The sequence below is a fragment of the Callithrix jacchus genome, chromosome 10 (assembly GCF_049354715.1).
Source record: "Callithrix jacchus isolate 240 chromosome 10, calJac240_pri, whole genome shotgun sequence".
Lineage (NCBI taxonomy): Eukaryota > Metazoa > Chordata > Mammalia > Primates > Cebidae > Callithrix > Callithrix jacchus.
Window position 1 is genome coordinate 72270906 of NC_133511.1, and position 18197 is coordinate 72289102.

At 42.4% G+C, this 18197-nt stretch overlaps 1 protein-coding gene across 19 annotated transcripts in view; it reads left to right on the plus strand.

Moving 5' to 3' along the window:
- Positions 1 to 1581, plus strand: part of DNHD1 (dynein heavy chain domain 1) — an 86287-nt gene extending 84706 nt beyond the window's left edge. For 13 of the 19 annotated variants that reach the window (XM_078340365.1, XM_078340373.1, XM_078340369.1 and 10 more), the window contains 2 exons: positions 198 to 1003; positions 1199 to 1581. In XM_078340365.1, the coding sequence (XP_078196491.1) occupies positions 198 to 1003; positions 1199 to 1549 (1157 nt within the window). In that variant the 3' untranslated portion in view covers positions 1550 to 1581. Of the gene's footprint in view, positions 1 to 150; positions 1004 to 1198 lie in introns of those variants that run through there. The other 6 variants (XM_078340377.1, XM_078340379.1, XM_078340372.1 and 3 more) reach the window with 5 other exon arrangements.
- Positions 1582 to 18197: the final 16616 nt, after the last annotated feature.

Below are 18197 nucleotides of genomic sequence, written 5' to 3' on the forward strand. Positions count from 1 at the left end.
TTTGGGGTAGGGGATAGTGCAGTGCAATGCCACCCCCCACAGGAATGTGGGCAGCAGTCCCAGTAAAGGTATATAAAGGGGTAATATTCATACTGTTATGGGGGTGATGGCAGTAAAGGATCAGAGGAAGGCCTACTCTCTCTGGTCTAGGGTTGGGAGAGTCCATTTTGTCCCTCACCCCTCACCTCTACCCCAAGAGCTAAGGGAGCTGGATGCAATGGCAGAGTGCAAGGCCCAGATGCACCTACTGCGTTCACCACCTGAACCCCGGCTATGCGGACTGAATGAGGGCCCCCAGGCCTGGCTGTTGCGACGCCAGAGTCGTGCTCTCTTGAGCGCACTGCAGCAGAGTTCACCCATGTGGGTTCCTGCGACTCACGGAGGCGCCCAGCTCGCGGACAGGCGACTGCGGCAGCGCCTAGTGCAAGCCAGCCGGAGGCTGGAGTCACTGCAGGATCTGCTGATCCACCCGGTTCGCCAAAACGAGTCAGGTGCCCCGTGGTCAGTGCTGGGGCCGAATGCGCGGCGGCCTCTGGAGGGCGTCTTAGAGACCGAGGCTCTGGAACTGAGCCAGTTGGTGGGCACGCTTCAACGCGACCTTGACTGCCTGTTGCAACAGCTGAAGGGCGCACCCCCGTGCCCCTCCCGGCGCTGTGCCGCGGTGGCCCACGCTCTCAGGACTGGCCGCCTACCCTCGCCTTGGCGACCTCATGCGCCCGCCGGTTCGCAGCCACCCTGGCACTGGCTGCGACAGTTGTCGCGCCGTGGGCAGCTGTTGGTTCGCTATTTGGGCGTGGGCGCGGACGCGGGCAGTGATGTACCAGAGCACGTCTTCCACCTGTCAGCTTTTCGCCACCCCCGCCGCCTGCTGCTGGCTTTGCAGAGGGAAGCTGCCCTGGACCAGAATGTGCCCAGCTCGAATTTGGCTGGTAGCCGAGGCTCCTTCTCCAGTCAGCTCCCGTATAAACGTCTGGAGATGAACAGCAACCTTCTGCACCTCAGGGTATCTTCATGCCGCCCCTCGTTAGCGGTTCCAGTCCCCTCTAAGTCTCTAATTACACCTCGCAGTTCTTGGTGATCTTGCCCCGCCGCCGTAATCCTGCTTAGCTTCTCTGATCTCCACCCGCTACTCCCGACTCCCCCGACCTGCCACCTCCCAGCTTCCTAGCCTTGCCTGATCTGCTTCTGACGCCCCCAGGTGGAGAATGGTCCAAACCCCACGGTTCCAGAGAGAGGGCTGCTGCTGATCGGGTTACAGGTCCTACACGCAGAGTGGGACCCAACAACTGGAGCCTTGCAGGACAGTCCTTCCAGCCAGCCCAACCCTCTGCCTCCCGTCAGCATCAGCACGCAGGCCCCAGGCACCAGTGACCAGCCACCCCCAGAGGGCCTGACTGTGTACTCCTGTCCTGTGTACATGGCAGGGCCCCTTGGCACCACTAAGCTGCAGAGCAGGAACATTGTGATGCATCTGCCCCTGCCCACCAAGCTCAGCCCCAGCACCTGTGTCCAGCGGAGGGTCCACGTGTGCAGCCCACCCTTGCCTTGAGCCTGTCTACCAAATAAAGTAGTAGTGATTCCATGGAAGATTTCTGAGATATGGGGGTAGACTAGGGTGTGTGCACACCAAGAAGGCAGAATGTGACACGCTAAGGAAAAGGTACAGTGTGCATAACTGAGAAAAGGGGAGGTGTATTCTCGCTGAAGGTAAAAGAGGGCATGTGCCTGGCAACTGGGAAGGGGAAAGTGTGGGTACACTGCGGGGGGCGGGGCCTGGTCTTAATCATGTATCCAAGGAGCAAGGCAGACCCAGCAATGGCTGACACACAGAATCCCAAATCCTTGCCCCACTCTCTACTGTGGTCTCAGCACTTGTGCTAAATCCACAAGGGATGTGATTTGAAAGGAGAACATTAGACTTCAAAAGTCTTAAGGCATTTAGTGGTATTCTTGGCAATGCCTCAATCCTGCCCTACCACTTATTCCTCCCCTATGATGGATTCTCTCAGTCATGCATATGAAAAAAGCCATGTAAGATACAAGGTCCTATGTTTATTCAACAGTTATTCATTGAGCACTCCTTGGAACCAGATATTCTTCTGTGTGCTAATAAGGTTATTCTAATGTAGGGCAACAGGCAATAAAAGATCAACAGAAAAATAATTTTGATGATTTTTAAGTCCTGTAAAGAAAACAAAATAGATGGATGTGTCGAGAGGGTATGTGATGAGGGAAGAGCAGTTAGTATAGTTTAAGTGGCCAGGGAAGCTTTCTGCATATTTGAAAGTGAACTATTTAAAGATCTTCAGGTAGAGCCCTCAGTAGGTGCAAAAGTCTTCGAGGTGGGAACAACCTTGAACTGTTAAAGAAACAGAGTATGCAGTCAGAGCATGGTGAGCAAGGGGCAGAGTGACCCAAAACGATGGAAAGACATGGAAAGGGGTGGCTCACATGGTCATGGTAATGAGCTTGTATTTTTCAAAAGTATAATGTGAAAGTATTGCCAAATAGTAGGTGGGAGATGGTCTAATTTGTAGTTTTCAAAGGTCACTCTGTTCTATGGTAGATGGATGCTAAAAAAGCCAGGGTAACAAGGCAGAAGATCTATTTGAACCCAAATGAAGCAATTCAATTAAGGGATAACGGAGTTTGGGCAAGGGTCTTAACAGTAGAGATGAAGAATTGACAGATTTAAGAAATATTCTGGAGGCAAAGCCAGCAGGACTGATGGATGCATGTGGAGAATGAAGGAAGAGGAAGACTCTAGGATGACTTGGATTTTAAGCTTGAGAAACCAGGTGTATCATGTAGCATTAACTGAGATGGGAAATTTGAGGGAGCAAGCAGCTGGAGCTAAGGAATCAAGAGTTCTGCTGCTTTGATATTTTCTATTATTAGTTGCATAATTGCATGCTATGACAGGGCAAGTCTGTCTGACAAAAGTTGAGTTCGAGTATGGCAGAACTTAAGGCCTATATGAGCTTCACTCCTTGCTCCCAAGCACCAAAACTTATGAAGTATTAACGCAACTTAGCTCCCTTGCTGTATGGCTAGGTACCAGCTACATGGTGGGAGGAAGTACAAACAAAAGTATATACAGGCATGCATTAAAGCTATTACGGGTTTGGTTCCAGACCACCACAATAAAGTGAATATTGCAGTAAAGCAAGTCACATGAACTTTCTGGATTCCCACTGCATATGGGTTACATTTACACTGTATTGTAGTCTATTAGGCACGAAATAGCATTATATTAAGTTAAAAAAAAAACAAGGTATACCAGCCTGGCCAACATGGCGAAACACTGCCTCTATTAAAAATACAAAAATTAGCCAGGCATGGTGTGGGCACCTGTAATCCCAGCTACTCAGGAGACTGAGGCATCAGAAGAATCTCTTGAACCCGGTAGATGAAGGTTGCAGTGAGCTGAGATTGTGCCACTGTACTCCAGCTTGGGGGACAGAGCAAGACTCTGTCTCAAAAAAAAGTACATACCTTAGTTTAAAAATACTTAATTGCTAAAAATGCTAATAATCATCTGAGCCTTCAGTAAAGAGTAATCTTTTTGCTAGTAATCTTTTTTGCCTAATATTGATAGTTGCTGACCAGAGTCGTGACTGCTGAAGGTTGGGGTGGCAATTTCTTAAAATAAGACAACAGTAGAAGTTTGCCACATCAATGGACTTGTCCTTTCATGAACGATTTGTCTGTAGCATGTGATGGTGTTTTACAGAATTTTACCTACAGAACTTATTTCAAAATTGGAGTTAATCTTCTCAAACCCTGCTGTTCCTTTGCAACTAAGTTTATGTAATATTCTAAATCCTTTGTTGTCATTTCAACAATGTTTACAGCATCAGGAGTATAGATTCCATCTTAAGTAACCACTTCCTTTGCTCATCCATAAGAGCAACTGCTCTCCTATTAAAGTTTTATCATGAGATTACAGTACCTGAGTCCTATCTTCAGGCTCACTTCTTATTCTAGTTCTCTTGCTGTTTCCACCACATCTGCAGTTACTTCCTCCACTGAAGTCTTGAACTCCTCAAAATCATCCATGAACGTTGAATCAACTTCTTCCAAACACCTGTTATTGTTGATATTTTGACCTCATAAATCACAAATGTTCTTAATGGCATCTAGAATGATGAATCCTTTCCAGAAGATTTTCAATTTACTCAGCCCAGATCCATCAGGGGAATCATTATAGTGGTTCCTATAGCAACAACAATCTTGCAAAATGTATTTCTTTTTATTCATTCTTTTCAAAATGTATTTCTTCGTAAGACTATAAGACGATAACAGCAATAGTCTTACAAAACATATTTCTTAATAAGATCTGAGTCAAAATTACTCTTTGATAGACGTTGTGATAGCCGGCATGAAAACAACGTTAATCTCCTTGTACATGTCCATCAGAGCTCTTGGGTGTATTGCCAATGAGCAGCAAAATCTTGAAAAGAATGTTCTGTTATGAGCAGTAGGTCTCAATAATGGGCTTAAGATATTCAATAAACCATAGTGTAAACAGATGTGCCATCATACGGGCTTTATTGTTCATTAAGAGCACAAAGTAGATTTAGCATAATTCTTAATAGCTGTAGGATTTTCAGAATGTTAAATGAGCACTGGCTTCAATTTGAAGTCACATTAGCCCCTAATAGAAGGTCAGCCTGTCCTTTGAAGCTTTGATGCCAGGCATTGTCTTCTCTTCTCTAGCTACAAAAGTCCTAGATGCCATCTCCTTCTAACGGAAGGGTGTTTCATCTACATGGAAAATCTGTTGTTTAGGGTAGCCGCCTTCATCAACTTGCTGCAGCTTCCACATTAGCACTTGCTGTTTCAACCTGTAGTTTTATGCTATGGAAATGACTTTCTTTAAACTTCATTAACCAACCTCTGCAAACTTTAAACTTTTATTCTGCAGCTTCCTTGCATCTCTCGGTTTTCATACAATTGAGAATTAGGGCCTTGTCCTGGGTTAGGCTCTGGCTTAAGTGAATGTTGTGGCTGGTTTGATCTACTATCCAGATCACTGAAACTTTCTCCATATCAGCAATAAGACTGTGTTTTGCTTTATCAGTCACATGTTCACTGGAATAGCACTTTTAATTTCCTTCAAGAACTTTTTCCTTGCATTCACAACTTGGCTAACCAGCACAAGAAGCCTAGCTTGCAGCTTACCTTGGCTTCTGACATGTCTTCCTCTCCAAGCTTAGTCATTTTTAGCTTTTGATTTAAAGTGAGAGACATGTGACTCTTCATTTCACTTGAACACTTACAAACGATTGTTGGATTATTAACTGGGCTCATTTCTATATTGTTTGTCTCAGGGAGTAGGGAAGCCCAACAAGAGGGAGAGAGATGGGGGAACAGACAGTCAATGAAGTAGTCAAACACACAGAACATTTATTGATTAAGTTTGCCAACTCATGTGAGTGCAGTCTGTGGTGCCCCCAAATGGTTACAATAACAGTATCAAAGATCACTGATTGGCCAAGCACAGTGGCTCACGCTGGTAATCCCAGCAGTTTGGGAGACCAAGGGGGACGGATCATGAGGTCAGGAGTTCAAGACCAGCCTGGCCAACAGTGAAACCCTGTCTCTATTAAAAAAAAAAAAAATACAAAAATTAGCCAGGTGTGGTGGCAGGTGCTGGTAGTTACATCTACTCAGGAGGCTGAGGCAGGAGAATCGCTTGAACCTGGGAGGCGGAGGTTGCAGTGAACCGAGATTGCACCATTGCACTCCAGCCTGGGTAACAAGAACGAAACTCCTCCTCAAAATAAAAAAAAAGGAAAGAAAAGATCACTGATCACATTGATATAATAATAATGAAAAAGTTTGAAATAATGTAAGAATTATCAAAATGTGACACAGAGACAAAAAGTGAACACATGCTATTGGGAAAATGGTGCTGATAGACTTGTACACAGGGTTGCCACAGACTTTCGGTTTTTATAAAACACACTAGGACGTGCAATAAAGCACAGCACAATATCAAATGAGATATGCCTGTACTGAGGATCACTCTTCACATCCAAAATGGCAACTCACCAGTGAGTGTGGTGCAATTGATGTCCTTTAACAAAAGGCTGAACAGAGAGACAAAAACTCCCCCACTTTCCTCAGAACCCTTTTCTTTTCTGCAGTCAACCAGGATGCATGGCTGTGCCTTCAGGAAAGGAGATTTAGTAGAGTATTAAAAGAAATCCTTTTGGAAAAATGAACCGTCTGTCTATGTTTACTATTACCACTATTTGTCCTCCAGTGGGAGCAGGGAACAATAGTGAGATATCTGTAAAACTATCTGAAATTGGTTAGAATATTTTCTACAGATCCATGCCATTTTCTAGACTGAAGTTATTCTTGAATTATGCCCAGCCAAGTTGCTAAACTTTGTCAAGTAGAGATTATTAAATGAGTTCCATATGACAGCATAGCCTGAATACAATGACTGCTATGTAAAAATGTTCCAGATGTGATAATTGCACTATTAAATTCTACTAGAGCAATTAAAATCCCATTAGGAAGTTAAAATCCCACACAATGAAAGGAAGGAAGAAGTAAGAGTCTTGACAAAGGGGAGAAATATGAGAAATATGTCTCTTCCCATTCTGATGAACAGGGGTAAATAAAGGAATAGAGAACAGGAGAGGGAAGAAAATGATGTAATCAACCTGACCTGGGTTTGTGAGGCCTCAGAGAAGGAAGCAGCAGTACCAAGGGCAAAGATGAAAAGGCAAAAGGCTTTTCCCTACTGGGACTGTGGAAGGAAGCTGTTCTGCAGCATGGATGGACTAACTGTGGTCCCAGTAGCATTAAGAGAGCAGAGCCGCATGGTCAGGAAGAGGTGTTTTTGATCCCTATGTGGTGTAGATACTGACTAGAGAGCCTTTAGCCCCACAGGGGTATGAGGCAGAGAATCACTGAAGTCTCTAGCACCAAAGAGAGTTGTTGAGAGAGGGCCAAATTGGGGGAGCAGGGAGGGACAGGGGGCACAAGACCACAAATTCATCAGCTTTAGAGGCAAACGTTGGCAGAATGCCCGGGTATGAAACTGGGCCAACTACCCAGAGGATTCCAACTCATACAAACCAGTATTAGGCTTGAGGATCCCTTTAGTCTAATATCAAAATATAAGCCCTCCCCTCTATAACCAGATGCCACTTTAGGGAGGAGCAGAGATAGAATGGGAGGAATTTAAAATTATGAGCACTTATTTCAAAGAGAATAAATGAAACGTAATGAAATGAAACCAAATTTATTTCCAGCCTCTTCCACTATCTGGTGATGAGGAAGGAGTAAGATATGTGAGGAAAATCAGATCAGTAATTGAAGAAAAAAGCTAAATTTTATTTATGTATACAGATTTGTAAGAAAAATTGTGATCCTGCTCTGTATAATAATCTAAAGACCAAAAAATTCTGACTAGCGCTCTGCAGCTTACCTAAAAACTCATTTATTTTTGCAGCTTTACAATCTAATTTGAAAGCCATATTCAGAAACAGGATAAATGGGGGAAATATCTGCAATAGAAAAAGAAATGCCAGTTTCATCCACTAATGCTTATGAAGCCATAGTATCTGTAAAATAGGTACTGTTATTATTCCATTTTACCCATGAGGAAACTGAGACACATATTCAGTATTGTCCAAGGTCACATAGCCAGACAGTGGTAAAACCAGTTTTGGAACGAAGGCATTTGTCTACAGTATCCATTATCTCTACAGCATTTTGTTGCCTCTATTATATCAAGATTTAGTGAGACAGTGGAAAACAAAAATCCTCAAGCACTGTTGGTAGATGCGGAAGCTGGTGTAGTTACTCTGGGGAGCAATCTGACAGCATTTAGTAACATTAATTAAATATACTCTGTTCTAGCAATTCCACTCTGAGGTTTCTGTCTCAGATGGTTACATACAAAATGAGCTGAGATTTGAGAGGCTAAGGTGGGAGGATAGCTTGAGCCCAGGAGTTCAAGACCAGCCTGGACACCATAGAGAGAACCCATCTCTATAAAAAATACAAACAAAATTCGTTCAGTGTGGTGGTGTGCACTTGTGGTCCCAGCTACACAGGAGGCTGAGGTAGGATAATTACTTGAGCCCAGAAGGTGGAGTCTGCAGTAAGCTGTGATTGTACACAGCACCACTGCACTTCAACCTGGGTGACAAAGTAAGACTGTGTAGAAGAAAAAAAGAGAAAGAGAGAAAAGAAGAAAGAAAGAAAGAGAAAGACAGAAAGAAAGAGAAAAGAAAGAAGGAAAGAAGAGAAAGAAAAAAGAAAGAAAAAGAAGAAAGGAAAGAAAGAAAAAGAAAGAAAGAAAGAAGAAAGAAAGAAAGAAAGAAAGAAAGAAAGAAAGAAAGAAAGAAAGAAAGAGAAAGAAAGAAAGAAAGAGAAAGAGAGAGGCCGGGCGTGGTGGCTCAAGCCTGTAATCCCAGCACTTTGGGAGGCCGAGGTGGGTGGATCACGAGGTCAAGAGATCGAGACCATCCTGGTCGACATGGTGAAACCCCGTCTCTACTAAACATACAAAAAATTAGCTGGGCACGGTGGCGCGTGCCTGTAATCCCAGCTACTCAGGAGGCTGAGGCAGGAGAATTGCCTGAACCCAGGAGGCGGAGGTTGTGGTGAGCCGAGATTGCGCCATTGCACTCCAGCCTGGGTAATAAGAGCGAAACTCCATCTCAAAAAAAAAAAAAAAAAAGAAAAAGAAAAAAAAAAGAAAGAGAGAGAGAGGGAGGGAGGGAGAGAGGAAGGGGATTTGGGAATTGTTCTCTCCTCCACTTTCTAAAAGGGTTTATGTAGGAGTGATATTTCTTAAAAGGTTGATAGAATTTGCCAGTAAAGCCATCTAGGCCTGGAGTTTCTTTGTTTTGATTGTGTGTGTGTGTGTGTGTGTGTGTGTGTGTGTGTGTGTGTGTGTGAGAGAGAGGATTTTAATTACAAATTCTGTTTCTTTAGTAGATATAAGGCTGTCAAGGTTTTCACTTCTGAGTCCATTGTGGTATTTTCTTTCTTTCTTTTGAGACAGAGTCTTGCTCTGCTGCCCACGCTAGAGTGCAGTGCAGTGGCACAATCTCCACTCACTGCAACCTCACCTCCCAGGTTCAAGCGATTCTCCTGCCTCAGCTTCCTGAGGAGCTGGGATTACAGGCACATGCCACCACACCTGACTAATTAAAAAAAAATTTTTTAGTAGAGACAGGGTTTCACCATGTTGGTCAGGCTGGTCTTGAACTCCTGACTTTGTGATCCACCCACCTCAGTCTTCCAAAGTGCTGAGATTACATGTGTGAGCCACCACACTGGCCCATTGTGGTATTGTCAAAAATTTGATCTTAGATGGAACCTAAGTTTTTGAAGTTACTGGTGTAAGTTGTTCATAATAGTCCCTTATTATCCTTTTAATACCTGTAGGATCTATAGGGATATCTCTGCTTTCATTCATATTTCAGTCTTTATACTTTTGATCAGTCTAAATAGAAGATTTGTCAATTCTGTTGATCCTTTCAGGGAATTAATTTTGTGTGTCATTGATTTTTCTCTATTGGTTCTCCAGTTTCTATTTTATTGCTTTCAAATTTTATCTTTTTAAATTTCCTGTCTTTTACTTTTGTTTTAATTTTCTCTTTTTCTAGCTTCTTAATGTGGAAACTTAGATTATTTATTTAAGGTTTTGTTTGTTTGTTTTTTGAGACAGAGTCTTGCTCTGTCACCTAGGCTGGAGTGTAGTGGAATGCTATCTCGGCTCACTGCAACCTCCACCTCTTGGGTTCAAGTGATTCTCCTTCCTCAACCTACCGAGTAGCTGGGATTTCAGGCATGTCCCACCAAGCACAGCTAATTTTTGTGTTTTCAGTAGAGATTGGGTTTCACCATGTTGGGTAAGCTGGTCTCGAACTCCTGACCTCAGGTGATCCACCTACCTCGGCCTCCCAAAGTGCTGGGATTACAGACATGAGCCACTGCGCCTGGCCAATTTTAGGTGTTTCTTGTTTCCCATATAAGCATTTAAAGCTATACATTACTCTCTAACATTTCTTTAGCTGCATCTCACACCTTTTGCTTTGTTGTATTTTCATTATTTCTGTTTATTTTTCTGTGGCCAGGTGGCACAGAGAGATAATCTGTGCACTTGGGGGAAAAAGAGCAGAGTGACTGTGGGACTTTGACCTGGAACTCAGTGTTGTCTGTTGTGGAAAACAGCACAGACTAGAACCCAACCAGTAGTATTTAGACCAGCCCCAGCCAGAGGGGAATTGTCCATTTCAGTTCCTGTAACCTGAGTTCTGGCAAGCCCCATGACATTACACTAAAGTGACCTGGTGTCCAAAATAAACTTGCAAGGCAGTCTAGGCCACAGGGACTGCAATTTCTGGGCAAGTCCTGGTGCTGTGCTGGGCTTGGAGCCAGTGGACTTGGGGTATACATGACCTAGTGAGATACTAGTTGAGGCAATCAAAGGAGTGCTTGCATTACCTGTCCCCCAACCTCAGGCAGTGCAGTTTGCAGCTCTGGGAGAGACTCTTCCACTTAAGGAGAGGAGAGGGGAAAGTAAAGAGGACTCTGTCTTGCAACTTGGACACTAGCTCAGCCACAGCAGAATAGAGCATGAGGCAGAGTCTTGAAGCCCCCATTTCAGGCCCTATCTCCCAGACAACATTTCTAGACACACCCTGGGCCAGAAGGGAATCCACGTCCTTCAAGCAAAGGACCCAGTTCTAGAAGGATTCATTACCTGCTGACTAAAGAGCTCCTGGGCCTTGAATAAACCTCAATGGTCACCAGGCAGTACTTACTCAGGGACCTTCAGTGAGACCCAGAGCTGTGAGGGCTTTGGGTGTCACCCAACACATTCCTAGCTGTGGTGGCCATGAGGAGAGACTCCTGCTTGAAGAAAGGAAAGGGAAGAATAAAGGGGACTTTGTCTTGCAACTGGGGTACCAGCTTGGCTAGGGTGAGGTAGAGCACTAAGCAGGTTTCTGGGGTTCCCGATTCCAGACCTTAGTTCCTGGATGGCATTTCTTGACCTGCCCTGGACCAGAGGGGAGTCTATTGCTCTGCAGGGAGAGATCCAGGCTTAGCAGCATTCACCACAAGCTGACTGATAAGCTGTCGGATCTTAAGTGAACAATGGCATTAGCCCAGCAGTACTTGCCGCAGGCTTAGAGTGGTGGTGGCCACAGGAAGAGGCTCCTTCCGCTTCAGGAAAGAGTGGGAAGGACTTGTCTTGTGGCTTCTGTGCCAGCTTAGCCACAATAGAATAGGGCACCAAGTATACCACTAAGTTTCCTGATGTCAGGCCCTAGCTATTGGATGGTATTTCTGGGCTGAGGGGGAGCTTGCCACCCTGAAGGGAAGGCCACAAGCCTGGCTAGATGCATCACCTGCTGACTGTAGACACCTTGGGCCTTGAGGGAACATCAGCGATAACCAGGCAGTGGTCACTGCAGGCCTTGGACAAGACCTTGTGCTGTGCTGGCTTCAGGTGTGACCCAGCACAATCACAGTGATGGTGGCCACAGGGGTGCTTGTGTCACCTCTTCCCTAGCTTCAAGCAGCTAAGCACAGAGAGAGAGAGATTCTCTTGGTTTGGGGGAAATTAAGGGAAGAGAGCAAGAGTCTCTGCCTCCCAATCAAGGGATTGCTAGTGAATCTTACCCAAGATCACCAAAGTGGTACCTCTATGAAGCTACAAGATCCGCAACATTACTAGGCTGGGGGTTCTCACTAATGCAGATTGGCTACAGTGACGAAAGACTTATATCACAACACTAAATTCTCTTTGAATATTTGGATTGCATTCCCAAGTAGGATGAGTATAAATAAACCCAGACTGCAAAGACTACAATAAATATCTAACTCTTCATTGCCCAGACATTGAACGACATCCATAAGCATCAAGACCATCTAGGAGAACATGACCTCACCAAACAAACTAAATAAGGGACCAGTGACAAATTCTGGAGTAACAGAGATATGTGACCTCTTGGATAGAGAATTCAAAACAGTTGTTTTGAGAAAGCTCATAAAAATCCAAGATAACACAGAGAAGGAATTCATAATCCTATCAGATAAATTTTACAAAGAGAGTAAAATAATTTAAAGAATCAAACAGAAATCCTAGAGCTGAAAAATTCAATTGACATACTGAAGAATGCAATAGTCTTACAATAGCTGAATGGATCAAGAAGTAGAAAGAATCAATGAGCCTTAAGATAAGCTATTTGAAAATACACAGAGGAAACGAAAAGTAAAATTAAAAGCCAGGCGCGGTGGCTCATGCCTATAATCCCAGCACTTTGGGATGCTAAGGTGGGTGGATCACTTGAGATCAGGAGTTTGAGTCCAGCCTGGCCAATATTTTCACCCATCTCTACTAAAAATATAAAATTAGCTTGGCGTGGTGGTGTGCGCCTGTAATCTCAGCTACTTGGGAGGCTGAGGCAGGAGAATCACTTGAGCTTGGGAGGCAGAGGTTGCAATGAGCCAAGATCATGCCATTGCACTCCAGCCTGGGTAACAAAAGCAAAACCCTATCTCAAAAAGCAAACAAACAAACAAAACACATACCACCAGGGAAAATCACCTTCACAGAAAGGAAGATGGATAGACAGATGGAAGAAAGGATCACAAAATGACCAGAAAACAAATAACAAAATGGCAAGAGTAAGTCCTTACTTTTCAAAAATAACATTGAATGTAAATGCACTAAACTCTCCAATCAAAAGACATAGAATGGCTGAACAGATGAAAAAACAAGACCCAATAATCTTTTGCCTGCAAGAAACACAATTCACATATAAAGATGCACATAGATTAAAAATAAAAAAATAGAAAATGATATTCCATGAAAATTGAAACCAAAAAAAGAGCAAAAGTGGGTATATTTGTATCAGACAAATTTCAAGACAAAGATCATTACATAATTATAAAGGGGTAAATTCAGCAAGAAGATATAACAATTATAAATATATATGCACCCAACACTGGAGCACCTAGATATATAAAGCAATGATTATTAGAACTAAGGAGAGAGATAGACCCCAATACAATAACAGCTGAAGACTTAATCACCCTGCTTTCTGCGTTAGACAGGTCATCCAGACAGAAAATCAACAAAGAAATGTCAGATTTAATCTGCACTATAAAGTAAATGGATCTTATATATATATTTTATAGAACATTTTATCCAATGGCTGAAGAATACATATTATATTCTTCCCCTCAATACATGGATCATTTTCATTGATAAACCATATGTTAGGCCACAAAAACAAGCCTTAAAAATTTCAGAAAATATGTGAAATAATATCAAGTATCTTCTTTGATCAAATTGGAATAAAATCAATAATAGGAGGAACTTTGAAAACTATATGAACACATGGAAATTAAATAATATGCTTAATGGTCAGTGAATCAATGAATAAGAAGAAAATTTTAAAAATGTTTGAAACAAATGAAAATAGAAATACAATAGACAAAAATCTATGGGATACAACAAAAGCAGTATTAAAGAGGAAAGTTTATAGCAACAATCACCTAATCAAAAAAGTATTAAAACTTCAAATGAACAATCTAATGATGTATCTTTAAGAACTAGAAAAGCAAAAGCAAATCAAATCCAAAATTAAAAGAAGACATAATAAACATCAAGCAGAAATAAATGAGATTGATTTAAAAAATACAAAGGATCAATAAAATGTACAGGTCTTCTGAAAAGATAAACAAAATCAACAAACCTTTAGCCGGACCAAGAACAAAAGAGAGAAGACCTAAATAAAATGAGATGAAAAAGGGTCATTACAACTGATACTACAGAAATTCAAAGGATCATCAGAGACTGCTGTGAGCAACTATATGCTGATAAAGTGGAAAAGCTAGAAGACATCAATTCCTAGATGTATGCAACTCACCAAGACTAAACCATGAAGAAATCCAAAACCTAAATAGACCAATAACAAGTAATGAGATCAAAGCCATAATAAAAAATCTTCCAGCTAAGAAAACCCCAGGATGCAATAGATCCACTGATTAAATTTACCAACATTTAAAGAACTAATATGAATTCCACTCAAACTGTTAAAAAAAAAATAGAGGAGGGAGTACTTTGAAATTCATTCTATGAGGCCAGTATTACCCTCATACAAAAGACACATCAAAAAAAGGAAACTATATCACTGATCAACATTTATTCAAAGATCCTCAATAAAATACTAGGAAACGTAATTCAACAGCCCATTAAAAAGATCATTCATCATGGCCAAGTGGGATTTATCCCAGGGATGCAAGGATGGCTCAACATATGCAAATCAATCAGTGTGATATATCATATCAACAGAATGAAGAACAAAAACCGTATGATCATTTTAGCCAATGCTTTGAAAACATTTGATAACATTCAATATCCTTTTATGAGTTTAAAAAACCTCCAAAAACTGGGTATAGAAGGAACATACCTCAACACAATAAAAGCCGCATATTACAGGCCCACAGGTGGTATACTGAATGGGGGAAAACTGAAAGCTTTTCCTCTAAGATCTGGAACTAGACAGAGATGCTCATTTTCACCACCGTCATCCAACATAGTACTAGAAATCTTACCTAGAGCAATCAAATAGGAGAAAAAAATAAATGGCATCCAAGTTGGAAAGGAGGAAGTCAAATTATCATTATTTGCAGATGATATTATTCTATATTTGGAAAAACCTAAAGACTCCACCAAAAAGCTATTTGAACTGATAAACAAATTCAGTAAAATTGCAGGATGTAAAATCAACATACGAAAATCAGTAGCTTTTCTATATGCCAACAACAAACAATCTGAAAAAGAAATCAAGAAAGTGATCCCATTTACAATAGCTACAAATAAAATATCTAGGAATAAACTTAGCCCAACAAGTGAGAGATCTCTGCAATGAAAACTATAAAACACTGATGCAAGATACTGAAGAGGACACACACAAAAAGTGGAAGATAGATATTTCTTTTCTTCTTCTTTTTTTTTTTGAGACAGAGTTTCGCTCTTGTTACCCAGGCTGGAGTGCAATGGCATGATCTCAGCTCACTGCAACCTCCGCCTCCTGGGTTCAGGCAATTCTCCTGCCTCAGCCTCCTGAGTAGCTGGGATTACAGGTATGCGCCACCATGCCCAGCTGAGTTTTTGTATTTTTAGTAGAGACGGGGTTTCACCATGTTGACCAGGATGGTCTCAATCTCTTGACCTCGTGATCTACCTGCCTCGGCCTCCCAAAGTGCTGGGATTACAGGTGTGAGCCACCGCGCCCGGCTGGAAGATAGATATTTCATGTTCATAGATTGGAAGAACTGATATTGTTAAAATGTCCATACTATTCAAGGCAATCTACAGGTTTAATGCAATCCCTATCAAAATACCAGTGATCGCCGGGTGTGGTGGCTCACGCCTATAATCCAAGCACTTTGGAGGCCAAGGTGGGCAGATCACCTGAGGTCGGGAGTTCAAAACCAGCCTGACCAACATGGTGAAACCCCGTCTTAAAAAATAAATAAATAAGTAAATTAAAATACCAGTGACATTCTTCACAGAAATAGAAAAAAATAATCTTAAAATCCACATAGAAGCATAAAAGAGCCAGAATAGCTAAAGCCACCCTGAGCAAAAGAACAAAATTGAAGGAGTCATATTTCCTGCCTTCAAATTATACTACACAGCTATAGTAACCAAAACAGCATAAAAACAGGCACATAGACCACTGGAACAGAATACAGAAGCCAGAAATAAATCAATACATCTACAGTGAACTCACTTTTGACAAAAGTGCCAAAAACATACACTGGGGAAAGGACAGTCTCTTCAATAAATGGTGCTGGGAACATTGGATATACATATGCAAAAGAATCAAACTAGACTCCTCTCTCTTGCCGTATACAAAAACTCAGATCAAAATAGATTAAAGACTTAAATCTAAGGCCTCAAACTATGAAACTAATCAAAGAAAATCTGGGGGAAACTCTCCAGGACATTGGTTTGTGCAAAGATTTCTTAAGTAATATCCGAAAAGCACAAGCAATCAAGCAAAAATGGACAAATGGGATCACATAAAGTTAAAAAGCTTCTGCACAGTAAAAGGAACAATCAACAAAGTGAAAAGACAAACCACAGAATGGGAAAAAATATTTGCAAACTATCCATTTGACAAGGGTTTAAGAACCAGAATACACAAGGAGCTCAAAAAACTCTATAAGAAAAAAAAAATCTGGCTAGGTGAAGTGGCTCACACCTGTAATCTCAGCACTCTGGGAGGCCAAGGCAGGTGGATGGCTTGAGGTCAGGAGTTCAATAATAGCCTGGCTAACATCGTAAAACCCCATCTCAACTAAAAATACAAAAATTAGCCAGGCATGGTAGTAATCCCAGCTACTCGGGAGGCTGAGGTGGGAGAATTGTTTGAACCTGAGAGGCAGAGGTTGCAGTGAGCTGAGATCATGCCACTGCAATCTAGCCTGGATGACAAGAGCAAGACTCCATCAAAAAAAAAAAAAAAAAGAAGGAAGGAAAGGAAGGAAGGAAGGAAGGAAGGAAGGAAGGAAGAAGGAAGGAAGGAAGGAAGGAAGGAAGGAAGGAAGGAAGGAAGGAAGGAAGGAGAAATAAAGAAAGAAAAAGAAAGAAAGAAAGAAAGAAAGAAAGAAAGAAAGAAAGAAAGAAAGAAAGAAAGAAAAGAAAAGAAAAGAAAGGGAGGGAGGGAGGGAAGCGGGGGAGGGAAGGAAAAAAAAATCTAGGTTAGGCATGGTGGCTCACACCTGTAATCCCAGCAATTTGGGAAGCTGAGACAGGCAGATCAATTGAGGTCAGGAGTTTGAGACCTAGCCTGGCCAACATGGTGAAACCCCATCTTTACTGAAAAAAAAAAAATACAAAAATTAGCCAGGTATGGTGGCACACACCTGTAATTCTAGCTACTAGTGAGGCTGAGGCACAAGAATCGCTTGAACCTGAGAGGCAGAGGCTGCAGTGGGCTGTGATCGCACTACTGTACTCCAGCCCCGACAACAGAGTGAGACTCCATCTCAAAAAGAAAATTAAAAAAAAAAAAAGAAAAAGAAAAGATCAAATACTCCAATTTTAAAAACAGGCAAAGATCTTAATAGACATTTCTCAAAAGAAGATATACAAATGACAAACAGGTAAATGAAAAGGTGTTCAACATCATTAATCATCAGATAAATGCAAATCAAAACTACAATGAGATATCATCTCACCTCAGTTAAATGGCTTTTATCCAAAAGACAGGCAATAATGAATGCTGGCAATGATGGGGAGAAAATAAACTTTTGTACTGTGTTGGTGGGAATGTAAATTAATACAAGAATCGTGGATAACAGTGTGGAGGTTTCACAAAAAAACTGAATAAAGAACTACCATATGATCCAGAAATCTCACTACTAGGTATATACCCCTTCCCTGCCAAAAGAGAAATTAGTATATGGGAAAGGTATCTACACTCCCATGTTCATTGCAGCACTATTCACAATAGCCAAGATTTGGAAGCAACCTAAGTGTCCATCAACAGATGAATAGATAAAGAAAATGTGGTACATATACACAATGAAATACTATTCAGCTATAAGAAAGAATGAGATCTTGTCACTTGCAACAACATGGATTAAACTGGAGGACAGATATTAAGTGATATAAGCCAACTGGAGAGAGACAAACTTTGCATGTGATGGCAGCGGTAGGCCGTCTAGCACGGCTGCTGCTATCACTCTGGCTGCAGCAGGGAGGCACAGCCAGGGCTGCATGCTCCTCGGAGCCTGCGGGAGCTCCCCAGGTGCTGTTGCAGTCGCCCAAACCACAGCCGTGGACCCAAGCATCCCCGTGCTCTCGGGACCAGGAGCAGGCGGGAAACCCGCCCTCCCAGGCAAAGCTGCAGCCACTCAAACCAAGGTTGTAGATCCAGGCCTCCCATTCCATAGAGCAGGCGGGAGCCCTGATCCCGATGCGTGGTTTCTCCCTGCTGTGGCATTTCTCCAATCTCATAACAAAGTAGGGGCCAAACCAGTCATTGTTTCATCATTGCCCGGTCATTGTTACATCATTGTTACATCATTGCACATCATTGTGCATGTGCTCTGGGGCAGTGCTGCCATGCCAGATCCCTACTGCCTCTGCCCTCTCCAGGCTTTGGGAGCCAACGAGCATAGAAGGG